The 22,783-nt window shown below is 36.4% G+C and overlaps 1 protein-coding gene across 1 annotated transcript; it reads left to right on the plus strand.

Annotated features, from left to right (window-relative positions):
* The first annotated feature begins 3,103 nt into the window (after nucleotides 1-3,103).
* carm1l (coactivator-associated arginine methyltransferase 1, like) lies at nucleotides 3,104-22,154 on the plus strand. The gene is made up of 12 exons (XM_022681217.2): nucleotides 3,104-3,433; nucleotides 11,079-11,204; nucleotides 12,871-12,977; nucleotides 13,514-13,597; nucleotides 14,409-14,519; nucleotides 17,128-17,305; nucleotides 17,995-18,085; nucleotides 20,541-20,622; nucleotides 20,723-20,808; nucleotides 20,907-20,996; nucleotides 21,811-21,948; nucleotides 22,061-22,154. Exons 1-12 carry the CDS (start codon nucleotides 3,268-3,270, stop codon nucleotides 22,152-22,154), a joined length of 1,353 nt encoding a protein of 450 aa, XP_022536938.2. The 5' UTR covers nucleotides 3,104-3,267.
* The last annotated feature ends 629 nt before the right edge of the window (nucleotides 22,155-22,783 follow it).

Here is a 22,783-nt window from a genome sequence, read left to right on the forward strand (position 1 = left end):
AAATAAAAGGGTCCACATTTTTATTAATATTTAATACAACCTGTTTAAAGCTTTAAAACTCCAGTTATAACTTTAAAAAGCATTTTAACCCCTGACTGTAACTTCAGCATCAGCTCACCAACCAATCAGCTCCCAGAGTCAGAGCTTCCTAGTTCCACCGCTATATCAGAATATCACTGGAAACCGCTAGCAGGAGCCCGCGAGTGAGTCTAAAGTGAATGGGGTTGAATGGCGCTAAACGGCTTAAAACTGTAATTATAAATAGCAGCTCTCTATTTATCCAAAATCTACTTTATTTTGGAAAAAAATAGAAAATGTAAAATGTATCTATATGCTTTAGTTTTCTATAATCACTAGCATTAATGCCACCGTGAGCTGACTGGTTGGTTAAAAGCTTTACTTATTATATCTTCGATTATAAAACATGTGATATTGTTCTGTGTTGAGGAAATTAGTATTTATTTTTTCAGTATAAAAATTATTAATCAGTAATCAGTTCTGAGTTTGCTCAGTTGCTCCATATGAACCCATTCATTTTGGACTAACTCTGGAGCGCCCTCTGGTGTTCAAACAAACCAGGAAGAGATTCTTAAAGGGGCACTAAAACCCCTGATTTTATGTTTCATTACTTCAAAGGAACACATTTCAGCTATTATTGAAAAAATATGATTTAGTGTTTAGTGGCTCTTTAAGTGGTTCTTTACTGCCTAAAACCCATTTACTGTAGAAAACCTGAATTATATAGACGTTTATTTCCATTTTAATAAAAAATAAATGTTTCTACTTTCTGAAATTAAAGCACTTGCACATCTTTGTCAGCAATAAGTGCAGTTAAAAGTAGCTGCACTCATTAGAAGGGAAGTCTACATATATTTGAACATGTATGGTAGTGTACGTTTATACGCAGAGGGCTCTAGTTTCTAAACCTAAATCATTTTTATGATAAATTATTCACTTTAATGTTTTGATGCAGTTTTTTTAAATTGGATGATCAAAATTCAATTGTTGTTGTTCAGTCAGAAACCTGTAAAGAACTCTTTTATGTGTCAGTGATTTTTAGATTTTACACTTTTCCTTAACTGAAATATTAAGGTTATTCATTATACATATTTGCATAGTGTTTAATATAAAATCTGTTTGTAAGGTTAAAGACTTGCTATTCTTTTAAAACAACTAAATTAAACGTTTAGTTTAATTCGTTTTTTATATTTGCTTTGTGCAAGTTTTACTGTGTTTGCATGGTTTTAACCTTTAAAATAGAATAAAAAAATAGTTTGTAGTAGTACTTGAAAGCTCTAAATTGTGCTGTTTGTTACTATTTTGCCATGTTGGCAAACAAAATAATTATATATATATTTTTCAATCAATAGCATAATCAAAATTTTTTTGCTCAGACTTATAGTAGAAATTAAACCATGTTTAGAGATTTCCAGAGGGAAAAGGAAATGTGTGCTTCGTCGATCAGAAAGAGTTTCTTCAGTAATTTTGGTGTTGTTGATGGAGGAATTTGAGTTTATAGTGTAAATATACTGTGCAGTACTAAACTCCTCCACTGAGTGTCAGGAAAGTCAAGCACACGAGTCATTCTTTCACCCACAGTCTGTTTTCTGCTGTACCTTCAGAGTCTCTGGAGTGATGGTTTTATTTTACCTACACTTGGTTTCTGTTTATACAATTTTAAACAGGACTGGTTTGTTTCATTACTTCAAAAGAACACATTTCAGCTATTAATAAAAATGGTTTAGGGCAGACCTGGGCATTGTGTGGCCCTCTGAGTATCTTTGACCAAATGACATTGTTGGTAAATTAGCAGGGAAAAGTTTCACGCTTCTCCTGCAGAAACAAAAAAATGGAACAGAATTTAACCAGGTCTAATCAACACATATACAACAGTAAAACAGTGTAACATTTTAATATTAAATATTTGTCCTATAAAATAAACAAATCTAATGGTTATCAAATGATACCACAAAATCTTTAAGAACATTGTTAATTGTATTTATCATGATTGTTTCCAGTGATAATACAAAACAAAAATAAGACAAGAGTTTGGAGTCCTATAAAACATGAAAATCAAAGGGTTATCATATCACACCACTAATTTCTTAAACGTTCTCTGTCGTATGTATTCAATATATAAAAGTGATGTTACTGCACCATTTTAGAGTATTGGGATACATAAAACTTAGGAAAAATCTATATTCAGTTGTTCATAAAACAGATTTGATCACTTGCGTGCTGTCCTCCTCCTCATTTCCACATCCAATATCAGACTGATTTTATTGCACTTGTCCAAAACAGGCTAGTTTTCTCTCACTGAACACAAAAAAAGAACTGAGGTAGAACAAACTTACAAATGCATTTATTGCATTTTTTTATATAAAGTTAGGTGATGCTGCTCTTTTGAAATATCTTTATTTTTTTTAATAATGTTGTGTAGCTGATAGTGCTAATAGTTTTTAAGCACTGTTAATGTTGCACTTTTTCAAAACATGTTTTTATAAATGTTTGTTGAATATTTATATTATTATGTGCTCAACATTTTCATTGCTACGCTGTAATGTTTCATTTACTGTTGTTATTAAGTTAAAAAACGATATAACAGCGATGCTGGGCTTTGAAAAACTTGTTGCTTTATATCAGGTTGTGGTGTATCATTGTATCATTGTAATGTTTCATTTAATGTTTTTTTTTATAAAAAGAGTTATTATTAATGCTGTATAGGCCTACAGTATAAATGTATTGTGCAGAACCGAACTAAGTGTATTAGTCTGGCCCTCTAAAACCGTTGCAATTTCTAATGTGGCGAAACTTTCCTGAGAAAGTTCATTTCCCACCCCTGGTTTAGGATTTAGTGGCTCTTTAACTGATGTAACAAAGCTGGGGATCCGGCGCTTTCCTCTGGATACCCAGTGATGCTGCATCAGCACCAGCTGGAAAAGAAGCAGTCACTCTCCTAGTGCTGTGGGCGTTCTAAGTGATAAGTGAATGTGCAATTGGCCTTCCAAATTGGAGAGAAAACAGATTAAAATTAAAAATAAAACAGCACTAAGTGTATATAGTCAGTGTGTGTATCAGTATAGTCACTCCCGCTCTTGGTGCCAGCCTCCCCTCTGTCTCCGCCCCCTGTCCCAACTCTTCCTCTGAGCTCCAGCAGCCCCTCTCTCTGCTGCCGGCACTTTTAGCAGCAGCTTTACAGCAGCAGAATGCCTCCAGGGCCTGTAGTAGGAAGCTGATGATCATGCAGGTAAATTAACACAGGTTTAAATGATGGGCAGCGGTCAGGAGCAGAGCCGTTTCTTCATCAGTCTGGTGTTTCTGAACGATAGCGGGACTGAGGGTGAGCTACAGGTCTCAGGACAGGACCAGCATCAGGACCTCAGTGTGCAGGTCAGCAGAGACACAGCGGGCATCACTCTCACTGTGGAGAACGGTAAATATTGCTTTATGGCTTTAATTAAAATGTTTTGTAATTCGTAAAAAGTTTCTAATGCAGAACACTATAGCATTTCAGAGCTTTTGCAAATTTTAATTGCTTCACTTTGATTTCTGTCAAATTAAATGTAATACACAATGTAGCATTTCATTTTTACTCTCATCATTTTTTAAGACTTGTGACTTATCGTGTAAATGTGTGGATGTTGTGATATTGAATAATTCCTGATACATAGACAGGAATTGTTGAATAGAAATAATCAAGAATGACGTCTTTAACACATCTATTATTCTTTGGTAGAACGTCATGTGTGCTTAAGGTCGTTGTCTTGCTGCATGACCTGCCTTCGCTTGAGATTTAGTGACAGGTTTCCTGATATTTTCCTTTAGAATTCTCTTATATAATGATGGCAAGCCGTCCTGGCCTAGATGCAGCAAAACAGGCCCAAACTATGATACTACCACCACCATGTTTTACAGATAGCATAAAGTGATTTCCTTTTTCCGAAACAAAGACTCTTCAGCTATTGTGAGTTTAATCTACATCTGGGGCAACAGAATATCAATATTTGCTGATAAATATGCTGGTGATTCTTAACAATAAGGTTAGATTAATTAACAGTATTTATTCTCAATTAATTAATATTTACAACATTCTTAAATATTCATATTCAGTAACATTTAATAATGTTTAATGTTTAAAAATCAATGATTAGTAGCGACAGTATTTACCATTTAATAATGTTTATTAAATTAATGTTGTAAGTACTGTTAACCAAAAACCTTCTCAGGTACTCTGTGATGGACTGGCTCCTGGGACGTCACTAGAGATTTATGGGTAGGGGGACTAGGCTGTAACTTGGGGGGTCTGGGGCCGGCTTCCCTCAGGATTAATAAAAAGGTCTTGAAATGTCTGTTCTTCATCAGTGTTTAGAGTAGCAACAGATGTGAAATCAGTCAGAAAAATATGGTCAGGCCTGGAAATACAGCAGCTCTGTCTCAGAGAAACAGACACGTCCGTCCCTTTAGCTTATTTCTTCTTCCCCCCTCCGCCTGTATTTACTTTAACATCTTCTATACATCCCTTTAAACCTTACACCAGTTTCTTGCCCTCAAACCACATATAAATAATATTTTTATAGTAGTTATAGTAGGTACTGAATCAAAGTGGATTCTGAATAATTTGTCATAAATTCTAAATTGTTTATAGCATTTATTAAAACATTTATATTAGATAGAGAATCATTTAAATCAGATACTGTATTATTAATAGCAGTTACAGAACAATTTATATCAGTTACTAATTCACATATAATATATACAGAATTAGTTCTAATAGATTATCATTAATAATTAATGGAGAATCATTTTAGTAGATACAGAATCAATAATAGAATTTACTGAATGATTTTTAACAGGTGCAGAATCATTGATTGTAGATAGAGAATGATTAGTAATGAATACAGAGGCATTATTAATTGCTACAGAATCATTTAGAGCAGATACAGAATAGTGTAGATAGTGTATTGTAAATAACTTTTTTATAAGCAGTGTAGATATATTCTGAATCATTACTAGCAGGTACTGGTCATTTATAGTATATCTTGAATCATTTAAAGCAGATACTTAAAGCAGATATTTAAAACTGATATTGAATCATTAATAATAGATAGAGAATTATTTAAAACTGATATTGAATCATTAATAATAGATAGATAATTATTTTAAACTGACACTGAATCATTAATAATAGATACAGAATAATTTAAAGCTGATACAGAATAATTTTAGCAGATACTGAAAAATTAATAATAGATACAGAATCATTTACAGTAGACTCTGAATCATTTAGAGCAGATACTGAATATTTTTATCACATAGTTTACACATCATTACTCACATTTACAGATTAATTTAAACAGATTTTGAGTCATTACTAGCTGGTTGTTTCTGAGCTGCTCTCATTTAGCATCAAGTTAACTTTTAGCCTGAAGCGACCTGGTCTGGACTTCTTCCCTAATGTGAGCTAACTAAACGACAATTTACCACTGCAGAGATGAAAGAAATTACTATAAAATCCATTAATATCAGTCCTGGATACTCTTACTGTAAGTTCACTAACCACCCCTTACTGCTGATCCATGTTTTTGCTCATTTTCATGCGATTTGCACTACTATGCTATCACACTGGATATCTTAAGTTTTACATATAGCACAATGACCAGTCAGGGCTTAAACTGAAGTAGACACTTGGGACAAAACAGTAATTCACTTTCAAGAGGTAATTTTCATTATTTAGGATCTATTTGAGAACATTAAATGCAGAGGAAAATGTAAAAAAAACAAAAAGCGCCTATTATATTTTGAGTTTATAGTGTGTGTATGGATGTTGGTGATGATTAGCTAATCATTCTCTACATTTCCTGGTTTATTAGGGTCTTGTCAAACAAAGTACAAAATTTGAAAACATTATTTTGACAGCATGGGCATTTATACTGCATTATATATAAGGTGTCCACCAGGCGTCACCAAAGGCTTAAAAACCTCTCCAGAGCGCCCCAGTCTGATACAGAGGTGAATCTGTCTCTATAAAACAACATTTTAATATTTTTTTGTTTCTTTGTGATAAAATAAATTAATGTGAGTCCATCTCAGGGTAATATTAATATTTTTTTGATGAAATGACACATAAAATCACATGTTTGCGCGCTGTGTGCGCTGTGTGTTTTAGCGTTTGGAGAGGGGTGTTTTTTTTGTGACTTGGTGACGGTTTGGCATGCCCCTCCCCCAGCCATTCGGAGACCAATCAGGGCAAATTACGTATCAGTGTTTTCGTCTAAGGGTGGACTATTGGTTGAAATAGGTGTCAATCACTTTTGTGACGCTGGAAAAAGCCTATGATCTGATTTAATTGGACAGCCCTGAACACCAGCGCGATCCAGCGCTCACGCCATTGGTTCAAAAGACGATCACTCAAGAAAAGTAGTGGATTGTAGACCAATAAAAACCACTGAATCTAGAAGAGGACACCCTTAGCTTTGTATTCACGTACAACTTTACGGAAAATATTCCATTGTGTAGTCGCTGGGAGCTTGAGAATACGACGTTACGGCTGCGCTGAAACTAAACGCATGTTTTTGAGGAGCCGTGAGCAGGCAAATAAAGGACTTTATGGATATTTTACCTGCGGTTCAGTGCTGTATTGTGGATGCTGTGATAGTAAGTGAATTTTCAATAATATAATATGATGTTATTTTATACACTAATATTATTTTATAAGGCTATTTTGTTGGGGAGGCGTGTTTCTCGTGTAAACAATGTGAAAAAACAGGCTGTTTTCAGTTGGCGATTTCTGGCGACTGGTTTCATGTAGATGGCTGTAAATTTGCATGCAGGTAGTTAAAGTAGTACTAAAGAATATGAGTCGGTTATTTGGTCGGTATGTTTAGAATATTTGACGCTTTTAAGCGTTCTAATTTACATAGTCAGAACGGGCCCGCCGGCGGGCCCGCTAGAGGGCGCTTCTGCAGTAAGAGGTTAAAATATTTTGTTTGCTGTGGTCTTAACCTAAAGCTAGTGCTAACTATAGGCTAAACTAAGGCTAAAAACATATTATGTATTTTTTAAATATTCAGGTTTATATACACTAGAAAGAGAGAGTTTCACAGTTTAACCAAACTTTTCATACCCCTTAATGCAACCTCACATCATTTCTCTTTCTGGATAAAGTAGGCAAGATGCAGTGCACTGCAGCAGTGCAGAAATTAGGGTTGAAGTGAGTGTCAATTTCACCTGATATAAAGTTGGAGAATTCTGAGGTAGAAAAACTGATGTAATGAAGTTCTGAAAACTGTCAGAAACACAGAAATGTATTGTCTGTTTTAAACAGATTTATAAACTTTTATAAATGTCCATGTTTTGCTACAGTTTTGTGGAGTTTTGTACAGTTTTGCTTGGAGTCTGCAGGCTTTTTTTCCATTATGCATGGCGTGGAACGCGATTTTACTCATGGTGCGCGCTTTAACGCGCATATTTACGCACGAAATCCGCTTCAACGCACAGAATGCGTTTTTACGCACGGGGCGCGCTTTTACGCACGGAATGCGTTTTTACGCACGGGGCGCGCTTTTACGCACGGAATGCGTTTTTACGTCCAGCGCGCGTTTTTATGCACGGGACGCGCTTTTATGCACGGGGCGCGGTTTAAATAATTGTTTTCACAGCAACTGACTGATTATTTGCATTCTGTCCTCTGTAAAGGAGACTGAAGGCTGTAGCTCTTATATAAATCCACTCCATTTTTTCAGTCTAACTCTCTGCTTTTTGCTCTTTTGTACCTCTATAATTTCCACCTCCACGCGAGAGAGAGAGCATTTGTGGAGCATGAACAGACTCGGACGCTCCTAGACGAATTTTAGAAAACGGCTAGATGACGGGGTGTAATGTGCGCCCAGGCTTCTCTCTGCTAAGATATGACGCGGAAAAAATGGATGGGGCTGGACGCGCTGGACGTCCAACTCCGTCTTCCCGGAGACCTTCTATGATAGTTGTTTTTCTCTGGACTATATATTGTTCTAAATATTATTGATATAAATGATTGTATTTTCATTTTAAGATAATTGTGCATCACTAATATAATTTTATGTTGTATATTATTATATATAAAATATTAAGACATTAAATTTGGAATATAAAGATATAGCATAAGTGTCTTGGATCTTTAACATATCTAGTAGACCTTAGCCAGATGTTGGACTGCTACACAACTTGAAGATGCCTGAAAAAAATAACTGGAATTGCCCAAAGAAAACACCTGAAGATGCCCAAAGTGACACTTGGAGATACCCAAAAGGACACATAAAGATGCCCAAACAGACACTTGGAGATGCCCAAATGGACAATTGGAGATGCTCAAGGGGACACTTGGAGATGCCCAAAGTGACTCTTGGAGATGCCCAAAAGGACACTTGGAGATGCCCAAAGTGACACTTGGAGATGCCCAAAGTGACACTTGGAGATCCAGAAATGGACACTTATAGATGCCCAAAAGGACACTTGGAGATGCCCAAAGTGACACTTGGAGATGCCCAAAGTGACACTTGGAGATCCAGAAATGGACACTTATAGATGCCCAAAAGGACACTTGGAGATGCCCAAACGGACACTTGGAGATGTCCAAAGTGACACTTGGAGATGCCCAAAAGGACACTTGGAGATGCCCAAAAGGACACTTGGAGATGTCCAAAGTGACACTTGGAGATACCCAAAAGGACACTTGGAGATGCCCAAAAGGACACTTGGAGATACCCAAAAAGACACTTGGAGACGCCCAAAAAGACACTTGGAGATGTCCAAAGGAACACTTAGAGATGCCCAAAAGGAGACTTGGAGATACCCAAAAGGACACTTGGAGATGCCCAAAAGGACACTTGGAGATACCCAAAAGGACACTTGGAGATGCCCAAAAGGACACTTGGAGATACCCAAAAGGACACTTGGAGATGCCCAAAAAGACACTTGGAGATGTCCAAAGGAACACTTAGAGATGCCCAAAAGGACACTTGGAGATGCCCAAAAGGACACTTGGAGATGTCCAAAGTGACACTTGGAGATGCCCAAAAGGACACTTGGAGATACCCAAAAGGACACTTAGAGATGCACAAAACGACATTTAGAGATGCCCAAAAGGACACTTGGAGATGCCCAAAAGGACACTTGGAGATGCCCAAAAGGACACTTGTGGATGCCCAAAAGGACACTTGGAGATGCCCAAAGTGACACTTAGAGATGCCCAAAAGGACACTTGGAGACGCCCAAAAAGACACTTGAAGATGTCCAAAGGAACACTTAGAGATGCCCAAAAGGACACTTGGAGATACCCAAAAGGACACTTGGAGATGTCCAAAGTGACACTTAGAGATGCCCAAAAGGACAATTGGAGATGCCCAAAAAGACACTTGGAGATGTCCAAAGTGACACTTAGAGATACCCAAAAGGACATTGGGAAATGCCTAAAAGGACACTTGGAACATAATATCTATAGGTGTAATTGTTTTGTTACTTGGCCAGGTTGTTGAATTACAGTATATGTGTGCCTTAGGAAGTTAGTGTTGTTATCCACTACACCACATCACTTTTTTCTATGGTGACTATACATGCTGCAGGAAGTGTGAAAATCTTTGGAAGTATAAGCTAGAAAAAAAAACTCTTTTTTACCCTCTCTCCCTCTCTCTCTCTTTATTCAGGTGTGCTGCACATTTCAGTGTGTGTGTGTGTGTGTGTGGTCGGATGGCTGGTCGTGCTGACAGGCCGTGAGGATTTACAGCAGTGTTGTGGACGCTCAGGCCCCTGTGTGCAGCCCCTCTGTACCGGGCGCTCCAGCATCCTCATGCTTTACACTGTTTTCACTGCTACGGTACACTGGGCCTGGCCGCCAGCATGCTCTGCCTGCTGCCCCGCTAGATCAGATAGCAGCTCTCGCTCACACACACACACACACACACACAGTGCTGTGTAGAGTGTGAATCACTGCTTTTTTACAGTAATATGAAACTAATTTGAGTGTTTAAAAAGGAGTTCTTAAAAGTAGGAGTTCAGTGAAGGCAGTGGTTCTGTGTAAAAGAATGACAAACTAGAAGAACCAAGTTCAGAACTAAATGGTTCTTTAACTGGAAAAAGGATCTTTGTGTTCGTGAAAAAGCTTCAATTTAGCAGTAAAACAGTAGCAGATCCAGGATTTTTTTGAGTAAGAGGCCATAAAGGGCCAAAAAAGTATTTAACCAGTCACACCATGTTCAAATACTTAAATGTAATTTTAAAAAATCTGGAATTTTTTAATAAACTCAAAATCAAAATCAAACAAAAACAAAAAAATAAAATAAAATATATTTAATTATTTTTAATATTTGTGTATGGATTTTGCCAGTTTTATTCTTTTAATTTTTCTGTTTTTGTGGATTTTTTTTATATAAATTGCTGCTAGTCTTTTCTGCAATTTTGATTGTAACTTTATTTTTTTGTGTAAAACTTAAGGCACAAAATTAAGGCAGCCCCAGCCTCCAGTCTCCAGCTCTCCATCTTCCTTTATCTCTCTTATCCCTCTTTTCTGACTTATTAGAGAGCACTGACATCCTACTAAGCATAAAAGCTACCTGCAGCTCAGCCAATCAGCTCTCCCTCCTGCCCTTCCTCTAAACCCATACATCACCCTGTGCCCATCCCTCACTGCCCCTATCATTTTTTGTGCCTTTTTCAAATTTGAAAGTCAGCAAAAATCAGGGGGTTTAGTTGCCCTTTAAGCTTCTTATAATGAAATAAACAAAAAAATCATGTACCTTATTCACTCTTTTTTGTTTGTGCCAATTTGTTGCAAAGTAAAAAAACGGATGGAGAGGTCAAATGGATTAAAGTTATTATTGAGAGAAACATTGAGCAACATTAATTATAAATGTAAGAATTGATTCCAAGCGTATTAGCAGTAGTATGGGCAGTACAGAGAACACTGTAGAGTTGAGTGATGAATGAAGAGCCCCTGTATACTCAGACCCGGCCACTCAGTGGGGGGTTAGCTGTATATATAACAGCTGTGAATAATCACTGACTCGTTTTGCTCTTTCTTCCTCTGTTCTGAATCACTCCGGCAGGTGATGGAGTATGTGTCTTCAGGTTCTCCATCTCCAGGGAGACGGAGTGCTGCCGGGTGGGCGGTCAGTCCTTCCTCATCACCACCAGCTGTGTGAGCGTCCTGCTGCGATTCCGTACTCGACCAGGTGAAAACAGACTGCATTATTCTCTTTTCAGTGCCACTCTTAAATACTGAGTAATTGCTATTTAATAAATCTGTTTTTCTTGCCGTGCAATGATCTGAAGTATTAAATCATATACAGGCATTTATGGTTATCTATCTATCTATCTATCTATCTATCTATCTATCTATCTATCTATCTATCTATCTATCTATCTATCTATCTATCTATCTATCTATCTATCTATCTATCTATCTATCTATCTATCTATCTATCTATCTATCTATCTATCTATCTATCTATCTATCTATCTATCTATCTATCTATCTATCTATCTATCTATCTATCTATCTATCTATCTATCTATCTATCTATCTATCTATCTATCTATCTATCTATCTATCTATCTATCCTAATAATGCCTAAAAACGAGGAATTACCAAACAATTACATATACCACATTTACATTATGTCCCAGTTTCTTGATGAATTGGCCAAAACAAATGGCCTAAAAACACTTAATAGAAAAAAATATATATAATTTTTATTGAAAGTTAAGCAGGTTTTATATTCTTCTATAAAGTCATTCATTTTATATTGTATTTTTATCTGTATCATTCTAACTTTTCCTTCTTTTGTAACGTCTATTTACTATGTATAACTGCTACTGGTGTGTCTATAATTTCACTTTTGTGTGTTTTTAGGCCATAGCTAGCTAGCTAGCCTGATAATGCTTATAAATAGGAATAAAATAATGACAAATACCAGCTGTCCTTTACTTTATGTCCCAATTTCTTGATGAATTGACAAAAAACAAATGGCCTAAAATCACTCAAAAGAACAAAAATTATTGAAAGTTAAGCAGGTTTTCCATTCTTCTATAAAGTCATCCTTTTCGACAGATGAGTTTATTAGAACACACATATTCGTCTCTTTCCGCTGAGCTAGTGTAGGTGACATCATTGCAGCCCATATGCTGGGCATCTGTGTTTGACTTGACTCCAGCTGGACTGGATACACTGGAGAAATCTGCACAGAATCTCAGTAATAGTAGCCCAACTGAAGACCACACAGCATTCAGCAGAATCAGCAAACCAATGTCCATCTAAAGGCTTAGATTTGGATTGTTCTTCTTCATGCTTTAACATAAGGGTGTTTGAAGTATGTTCAGAGTATATCATAGTCCTGTGATGCTGTAGGATCGTCAGTCCCGTTGCAACAGGACAGTTTAAATTCTTTGACAGTCAATGCAGAAAAAATACAACAGCGTTGTTGTTATAATCCCCCTTAAAAGGACCCTACTGACAGTAGCATACAACCAGACTGGAACATGTTCAGCAGCATTTATGTATTAAGTCTTTAAAACTAGAATGGATAAAGCTATCCTTTAAATATAAAAAGATTAAATTAACTTTACAATATTAAGTTTATGATACTGAACTGAGTTTTATATGGTTATGGTTGTAGTTGCACCCTGCAAAAGAGATGAGTCTCAGCGCAATTTGCTTCAATCTTGGTCAAACAACAATATAACATTGCATTAATAATAGTGGTTATGATGTGTTTTATACCATTGCTTTGCTGTTTGAACTACAGAAAACATTATTTATCATAACTTATTTATAATGTCGGGGTGTGAGGTGGTGGAGGCTCAATTTATTTAAAGAATCAAATGTTCCCTCAAACCCAGACTTCCAGAGTTTCCACAGTTTGCTAAAGTCATGGTTGGACTCCAGCAGGGAGATGTCAGTATTTGACCAGAGGACAGACAACTCATCTGCCCTCCAGTACTTTCAGGTAAACCATACTTTCAGGTAATGCATTCAAAAAATAACTAATGTTTCTGTCTTATTAACATAACAGAATAAATGGCATTAGTAAACACGGATGTGCCAAAAGTCATTGGACAGAAACCTGTATCATGTCCCTTGAGTTTTGCCATGTCCCACTGAAGCTTAGAATGCTGCACTAACCTGTGGGATGTGTGTGGGTGTGGAGTCTCCTGTATAAAATTTGAAAGTGTCTAAAAGAATAATTTTCTTGATCATTATCACCAACTGCACTGTCCACTGTGGGTTGTAATGCCTTCTGTGACATATTCCCGGTACACATGTGACACTGTGGATCAAGGAATGTTAAATACTTACCTGCACATCTTCAGAAATGGAGCCTCACTAGCAAGATAACACCTCACAACTTATACAGGTGTACACTTCAGAGCCAATTTACATACTGCTGTCCCATGACTTCTGGCACTACATCTCAGCGTAATAGCATCTTATTATGGTATGATTGTGTATGCTTTCTTGCAGTTTTATGGCTGTCTCTCTCAGCAGCAGAACATGCTTCAGGACTTTCTGAGGACGGCCACGTACCAAAAAGCCATTCTACTGAACGACGTCGACTTCAGAGATAAGGCCAGTCATTTTATATTTTATCTAATTATTGACAAAGCAAAGGCATCAATTAACTATACCATTAACTCAATTACCTTGTAAAAAAAGGGTGTTGAAACATATTTTTTAAAAGTGTACTTAACGTGGAAAATTTAAAAACTTTTTAAATTAAAATATGTACTTAAATGCGTACTAAATGCACTATTTTGTAACAACTTATGACAACTTAAGTATATTTTAGTTGTAATTAAACTATATTTAAATACAACATAAAAGCATTAGATTGTGCTTTTGAGTGCTTTTTTCATATAACTTCTGCGAACTTAAGTAGATTTAGGTATGTGTTTTTAAACATTATTTTTAATAACTTTGCATATTGATTTTACCAAATTGAAAGCGTCTGGAAAATAATTAAAATGTTGAATTAGAATTTTGATTTTTTTTTTATCCACCAGGAGTGGCATAAAGTTATCCAAAAGCAGTGTGGAGGAAAACATGCCAAGATGCATGATAACTGGGATTAAATATCAGGGTTATTCCACCAAATATTGATTTATGAACTTTTAAAAAAACTTTATGAATATGAACTTGTTTTCTTTGCATTATTTGAGGTCTGAAAGCTCTGTGTCTTTTTTATTATCTTGACTAATTCAGAAACTGAAGTGGTCTCTTATTTTTGTTCCAGAGCTGTATTCTTTTTATTATATCCTATTATAACAATAATAATGTCTACTGATCATTATTAGTACATAATTAACAATGAAAACAACAGCACTAGCATCATTGATAATATTCAGGTCTATATGTTTTATTCTCTTCTCTGTATCTGCAGGTAGTGCTGGATGTGGGCTGTGGAACTGGAATACTCTCTTTCTTCGCTGTTCAGGCTGGAGCTAAGAGAGTGTATGCAGTGGAGGCCAGCTCAGTCGCCAAACATGCAGAAGTATTAACATTATATTCCCCATTTCATTCTGTTCCTTTTATATACATTTACAGCACTGGCTGAGAAACTCACTGCTGACTCATGTGATAAAATTATGAGAAATGTAGAGTTCAAGCTCATTTATTGGTATAGTCAGAAAGCTGCAGTACCTGTCAAACATTTGGACACCCCTTCTCATCCAGTGGTTTTTAATAGTGAAGTCTATAGTGAGATTATGAAGGAACACATAAGAAATCATGTAGTAATTTTAACATGGTGTTAAACAAACCAAAATACTCTGTGAAGAAGCATTTAGGTCTTTTATCTAGGGTTCTGTTAACTTGCGGTTTCTGAGGCTGTTAACTCTGATAAACTTATCCTGTGCAACAGAGGTGTCTCTTGGTCTTCCTTTCCTGGAGCAGTCCTGATATCATAACATTTTAGATTGTCTTTGGTGTTCCAGGTAGTTGCTATGTAATTTCAGAAGGTCGCTGAGGTATTTAACCCTTTCAGACCTGAATTATCTCCAGTAATGAAAAAAAAAAAAAATATTTTTTTTTTCTGTTTGTAATACACAGAAAAGAAGATCTTATGCTGTTCATGTAGCTTGCCATCAGCTGCCAGAGCCCTGAGAGAGCAAAACTGGTCTCTTCTTGCTCTCTCTGGGTGGTTAGATGGCGCTCTCTTCCCACATCACTGTAAAGGGTGATGTCGATCAGCACAAGGCATCTGTGAGCTGATGTATCAGAACTGAGTCGCTGCACTTTCTTCCGAGTGCGCTGTGGCTGACTAGTCTTTACCTTCCTGATGTTGGGGCATCACTAGTGATAGGGGTAATCCTAAACCATGTAAATTGCTGTGAGATGGGAAAAAAATTTAATAAACTATGAAAAAGATGATGTTCACCACAGGCTTTTTCACTTAATTGTAAGGAGCATAAAACCACTGTCCACTGTGTAGAGTGGTGATGTTCTATTCTCACACTGCTCTATTCTTACACTAAAAGGAAAAATAAACATATGCTTCCCGTTAAATGTCTTTACAACCTCATAAAATCTTCTACAGCCGTATTTCAGCGTGTAATGTAGTCTGATATACTGATATACTCCCTGTGTTACCTGTGTTCAGCTTTCTGTATAAGGAACAGTGTTACACCTATTGGGTTTCAAAGGGTGCTCTGCACATGTCTTGAATGCATGACATTCTGGCTGCTTAATGGCTTATGGACAGATCTGGCTTTTGGCTATGGAACCTCTGAGTGTGTGTGTGTGTGTGTGTGTGTGTGTGTTGGGGGGGCAGGGGGAGTAAAGGAAGCATATTTTCATGGCTGGATGGATGCTTGCTCTACAGTCAGGCATGGTTTGAACTGCTCGATTTTCACTCATTTGTTCACTTTCAGACTGCAACCAGATGTGTTCCTACCCATTTCCAGCACGTCGCAACAGATCTGCCAAATACAGCCTCTAACTTTAACCTCACTTTCCCTCTTTGTTTAGAATCTGCACACTCTGTGCCGTCGTTGTGTTTTTGGAGTGATTATTATCAACACAGCCCACATTTTTACCCGTATCACTGCATGCAGTATACAGAGGTATGCTAGGCTTTGGCATGGGTGAATTCAACACTTGAATTAATAAGAAGAGTAAAACTTTGGATTGTATTAAGAATGTAAAAATGCATCACCAGACATCCCACCTCTCCTGAAAGTGAAAGTTGAAGGAGTTTTCGATTTTATACATATCAATTTACAGGCTTATAATTCAATATATTTGCGATACTGTAAGCAAGACTATATAATATAGTTTAAATTCAATTTTAGGAAAACTGTCACAATAAGTCTTAATAAAATCTGAGTAAAAGAAAAAAAATATTTTTTATTCAATCCCAAAAATGGAATCTACCGAAAAAGCACAACACTGCAGGTGGGTGGGGTTTAAACAAAGAAACAAACAAAAAATAATAAATAAATCACTGTCTGACACCAATCTTTACTTGTAACTACATCATTAAAAAGTGGGTTTTTTTTTTAAATATCGATACAATATTGCAAAACAAAATATTGCAATACTTTTGCAATGTATTAATATTTCCATACACTCCTAATAAGGATATGCCTCATGCTTTTATTTCCTCATATCAGCTAATACAAAGGGAATGCTGATTTAATGAACTGAATAATAATAATAATAATAATAATAATATAAGTAGAAGAAGAAGAAATTGCACAGCTTCAGTGGATTCCACTTCCTGCTACGTGGTCGTTGTGGCATCCCATGTGGTAACTATGCAGTTATGACACAAAATTAACGCATCTGAACAAAAAGCTGTATAGAATGCCAAATCACACAATGAGACTAAATGAAAACAAATATTTAAAAATAGGATTGAAATTTTAAATATATTGAGTAGCAATAGAGCACCAATTTTTCTTAGGTAGTCTCAAAAATGTCTCAAAATATTTTATAAACAAAGTAGAATTGTGTTCAGATTTGAGATTTATTTTTGATTAGTTTCCAAAATGTCTGTATCTGAATCATATCTAATTAAAACTACTTAGATGAGATATTTACATCCATATATTATCAAATACATGATTGATGATAGTAGGCTGCTCTTTTTGTGTGTTCAGGTTCTGGTCAGGAGTAACGGCATGTCGGACAGAATCACTGTGCTAAACGGGAAGATCGAGGAAGTTTCCTGTCCAGAGAAAGTGGATGTCATCATCTCAGAGCCTATTGGATACATGCTCCTCAACGAGAGGATGCTGGAGAGCTACCTTCACTCCAAACACTGGCTGAAGCCCAAAGGTTCGAGAGAGTCAATTAAAACAGTAGAATCGGACTCTCTGGCTCTCTTTTAGAGCGTTATTTACTGATTCACTGCCAATTTACAATATTTTCCAAAGTCAGAGACAACCACTGTTTAATTTCCAGTATGTATTTATGTATAACATTATGTTTGCCTCCCCCAACAATTCTACCAGTTTTGCAGCTGCCACTAAGATAAGATAAGATCATTCTTTATTAATCCCACAATAGGGAAATTTGCAATGTTACATCAGCACAGGGGAAACGACAGAGAAACAGGTCAAGAAACATATAAACAAATAATAATAAAACTATATATACAAAATATTACAGGAACTATATAAAAATACTAAAAATATATATTAAAAGTGAAAAATGTATACATCTAGTTCAGCTAAGATAAGGTCATTATGATAGAGAACACTACCTGCCAGTTCTATTACAATAACTAACAGACAGTCACACTGGATAAAATCCCTCCAGCCACAATCAAACCAGCAATCTATATATAATAAATATAACTTTTTAATTTCCTGGATTATATTAAACATAATTTCCTCATAAATATCTCCATCATTTTCCATTTAAAATGAAAAAAAAAACCCCACTAATGATTTATGCCTGTACTATAAGTAAAGACATTCAATAATTCACTGTTATTTTGTTTGTATGTTTGTTTTATTGGTAAGGTATGATGTTCCCAACCTTCAGTGACATCCATCTGGCTCCCTTTACTGATGAGCAGCTTTACATGGAGCACCATGCACGCTCCAGCTTCTGGTAACATTACAAAGCTCTGCAGATTTCCAGCAAGTGTTAAGCACTTTTCCTGCTCTAACGTTCAACTTTTACCTCATTAAAAGCAAAAGGTGCTACTTTGAAGAATTTAAAATATAAAACATATTCTGGTTTGTCTAACACTTTCTTTCATTACTAAATAATTTCATATGTTTTTCTTTATAGTTTGGATGATTTTAGTATTAATCTACAATGCAAAAAAAGGTGTGTCCATAATTTTGACTGGTATTGTAGATTATAAAACATTTCAATCTACATTGGCAAAATTAATTTTAGATTGTGTGTAGAAATTGTATAAAGTGTGAAGTGTTAATGTCATGGTAAAACTTTCATTTTATGTTAGCTAGCTAGCTGTGTTAACATATAGCTTCAGCACAAAGCAAAATAATTGTTTCTATGATAATGAATTTATTTGTTTATTTTTATTTATTTATTTATTTATTTTATTCCATCACATTTTATGATCAACTAAAAAAGCTAAGCATTTCCAGTGTTTACACATTTAGAGTAAAATAGAAAATTGTATACAGTATTTGTTGCACTATAAGACGCATTAAAATCCTTTAATTTCCACAAAATCATCGGTGCGCCTTATAATCAGGTTCGCCTTATAATCGGATCTTTGAATTTAACCAGTCAGGTTGTGAGGAGCAGTAAAGGCACTCTGCAGAAGTACAGTGTTACAAGGTTAAGTTTCAGTTAAGTTTTTCCACCACTGAGGTTGGAGCAGTTTTAGCATTAGCCGCTAACTGCAGCGCTAGCTCTTTCACCGTTCAGAGTTAGCAGCGTTAAGCTTCGGTAACACTGATGCTAACCACGCTGTTGAAAATATTGGAAATCTAAGCTTACTGTAAATAAATGGAAGTGCTTTACTCACCCGAATAAGCAGTTTTCAGGAAAGGAATCTGTGTAGATTACTGTGCGACACCCTTGTTTCTTACTATTATCGCTTAAAATGTGTCTTATAATCCAGTGCGCCTTATGTATAGAATAAACCAAAAAATAGACCTTCATTAATAATGTGCCTTATAATACAGTCACCTTATAGTCTGTAAAATATGGCGTATTAGATTTCTGGTCTTAACAGTCCACACGTGCCCCCGCCTTACCCCCATAATCCCTCTCTCCAGCTTTAGCGGTGCTTCATCTTCATACTTCCCTCCGAATGTTTACAGTCTCATTCATGAGGGTTTATTTGACGTCTCCTGCTGGGCCCTGCGGTCGGCCGCCCCAGAGAGAGGGCGAGCGTCCCACCGCCCACAGCTCCTGGCCTGCCAGCACAGTGCCGTGACCCTGGCTGACCTTCCAACACTGTAAAACGCTCCAGTGCTGTCCAAACCTGACTCACAGCAGAGACACAGGCTGTTCACATCATCTCTATCTATCTCTCTCTCTGCTCCAGTGCTGTAGTTAACCAAGCACAGTACCGGGTAGATGGTGGTGGCAGACATCTGGAACACCTTTTCATCCAATCTGAAGCAATTTAATTCCATCTTATAAACTGTTTTTTTTGTTTTAGCAACCAAACTTCAAATGCAGTCATGTAGCATCATTTCCACAAGCGAAGCCACTCATATCTATAACACCAGCTGTTTTATCTTGTTTAATAGATGATATATGACGTGATGGCAGTGATTTTGAGATGCTGTGGAAACTCCTCCGAGTCTTTTAAGCCAGTATCTCCCTGCATCTCCACTCCAGCGATGACAGCAGCTCTTGAGGTGTAACCAGAGACCCGCTGAGGGCAACTCTGCCCAAGCAAATCATTGCATTACATTTTCCAATACCACCATGTCTCTGAACTAATAAACTTAAAGGAGAACTCTGGTGTAAAATGGACATTTGGTGAAGTAAAACATGATAAAAAGTACTTACTTTTGTTGAATAGCACACCTCTGTTCTCCCTCAGCTTTCTGAGATACAGTAATTTTGTGCTTTTTGCCCAGCACTCTTTACAACGGCTGCTTCAGGGCATAATTTGCACCGATAAAGCTCTTTTTACACTATTATCCAGGCTCAAAGTAGCTCCACACTTCCTTGCTAGAATCTGAAGGGCTCTGACATTTAAAATGAGGCATTAATAACTTAAAAAGTGCACAAGAAGCTTATTTAAAGCCACTGTTTACAACCTGTAGTGCAGATAAATCTCTGGGTGCCGCCATCATTGTACTGATAATGTCATAGACATATACACATAGACTCCGCATAGCCTGCCTCCTTGTGTATCTGTCGGCACCCAGTGGATTTATTTACACTAAGCAAGGTGTTTAATACACCTATAATAAACACAACTCTACCCATTTTTACCCGATTTTCACATGGTTTGGTTTGGGAAGCTATGGCAATTATGCCAATTTTTTGCTGATATTTTGTCCACCGTCTCTCTATGTTACTGTGGATAAACCTTAAAAAAAGATGAATCTGTGTCCTTCCACAGGCTCCAGACGAGTTTTTATGGGGTAAACCTGAGTGGTCTCCATCCTGTGGCCGTAGAGGAGTTCTTCAGACAACCAATAGTGGTGTGTTTTATTTGCTTATATTCCATTTTTTAATTCCATGCCAGATTTAAATTACTTTAACTATGAAATTTTATTTATATGTTATTTATTTGTTCTATAGGACACTTTTGATATGCAGATTCTAATGGCCAGGTCTGTAAAATACACCATTAACTTCCTTGAAGCTAAAGAAGAAGACTTGCATAGGTTGGAATTGATTTATAAAATGGTAATATTTTATTAAAGCATGTCAGCATGGTGTTTTCACAGATTTTTGATATGTGGATTTTTATGTGGATCTCCAGGATGGAAATTCCCTTTGTCTTCAAGCTGCTGCAGTCAGGACTGATTCACGGCCTGGCGTTCTGGTTTGATGTGGCGTTTGTAGGATCGAGGTAAGAGTTAAGGTGGAATGATGTAATTTCCCAAAAATCAATAGTGCACCTTACATTCCAATTCCACCAGTCAGGTTTTAAGGAGCAGTAAAGTCACTCCACTGAAGTACAGCGATATACAGCAGTTGCAGTGAAGTTTATCCAGCACTAAGGCTGGGTGGAGCATCATAAACATTAGTCACTAACTGCAGCGCTAGCTCTTTTGCCATTTAGAGGTGAGTATATCGAACTGTAGTCTGCAGGTTTACTGTCTCTACTGCTCATGGAAGGCATTCTACTAGATTGTAAAATTTGCTTTAAGGATTTGATCACATTACATAAAGAACATTAGTGAGGTTTTGATAATGATCACCTTCCAACTCACCTTCAACACCCAAACTCATTCCAAAACATCCCAGAGCTGGAGGCTTTATACCCCCCTAACCCATGTATGGCATTAAGCATGGTTCCAAGCCAATCGATTGATCAAGTCCTGTTCTACAATGTCTTATTTTAATGGCAATACTTTAGGGACTAGACCAGCTTTGTGTGTTCATTTGCACACCTGTGTCAGCAATAGGTGCAAATTAGCAGCCAAACGAACCGACTGCCTTAATTTGAAGAGGTGTCCACAAACGTCTGGACACTTATAGAATCTCATGTTGATGATTTCTGAATGAATGTTTATTATGACTATAATAAAATTCAGTATGAACTTATTACTAATAATATTGTTTTCAAATTTTACATTTACAGTCATATATGACCATTTAACTTGAACTTCATGGGTTTTTAGGTCCTAATCATTAATAATTTGTAATTATGTCTTCTGAAGGATGACTGTATGGCTGTCCACCGCCCCCCACGAGCCCCTCTCTCACTGGTACCAGGTCCGTTGTCTCCTCCAGACTCCTCTCTTTGCCAAAATGGGACAGACCCTGTCTGGACAGGTTCTACTTATTGCCAACAAGAGGTATTACATAAATAATGGAAATAAAAACTGCAGACATTAAATAAAGCATGACTAGCTCTGATGCTAATTGATTCTGACAGATTTGTTCTTTAATGTATTTTTTATTGGACAGACAGAGTTATGATATTCACATCACAGCAGTCGTCGATGAGTCCGGCTTTAAATCTGGAAACACGTTGGATCTCAAAAATCCTTTCTTTCGGTAGGTATTATAGCATTGTCGATATTATATGTAGGTTTTATATCTTATATTAAATTGATGTTTCAGTTGATTAAACATTCATCATCAATTATAGGTTTATGAATATTCACAACCTTGTTTTCTGCATTTAAAATATTTAATATTAACTAACAGTCACTTTGCATTTACAGCCTTTCTATCCATTTTTCAATAAAACTATTAAACAAATAAATTAATTATGTGACAAAACTGAACACAGCAGATGCTGTTGTCATACAATATAAGAAAAGATGTTTTCTGTTCTTTGTAGACAGTGATATGCTGCCATCTAGCGGTTGTGGACGTTTACGAAATATTCCTAGGCCTGGTTTCTTGGATAATCCCAGTCTTAACCTTAATATAATTCAATACCTTTATAGGATAATTTAGATCATAAGACTACAGGTAGCCAGAAAAGGACAGACTAAGCATGACCCATGCCCTCTGGTGTGACTTTCCATTGATTTCATGATGAATGGACCAAAAGAAATAATAGAAAGAATTAAAATATTTAAAATAAAATAATAGACATATAATAATAGAGAGTTGATAGACATTTATTTCTTCATTTCTTTAAATACTTTATTTAACAGCTTTCTTTGTAACTACAATTAA

The sequence above is a fragment of the Astyanax mexicanus genome, chromosome 20 (genome assembly GCF_023375975.1).
Source record: "Astyanax mexicanus isolate ESR-SI-001 chromosome 20, AstMex3_surface, whole genome shotgun sequence".
NCBI classification, from domain to species: Eukaryota; Metazoa; Chordata; class Actinopteri; order Characiformes; family Acestrorhamphidae; genus Astyanax; species Astyanax mexicanus.

What these genes read in the sequence shown, in the direction of transcription:
- carm1l (XM_022681217.2), top strand. Translation starts at nt 3,268, where the DNA reads ATGATGGGCAGCGGTCAGGAGCAGAGCCGTTTCTTCATCAGTCTGGTG. An exon ending in CAGTCGCCAAACATGCAGAA is followed by an intron (nt 14,520 to 17,127) that starts GTATTAACATTA and finishes TTGTGTGTTCAG; the next exon opens with GTTCTGGTCAGGAGTAACGG. An exon ending in CTACTTATTGCCAACAAGAG is followed by an intron (nt 21,949 to 22,060) that starts GTATTACATAAA and finishes TTTATTGGACAG; the next exon opens with ACAGAGTTATGATATTCACA.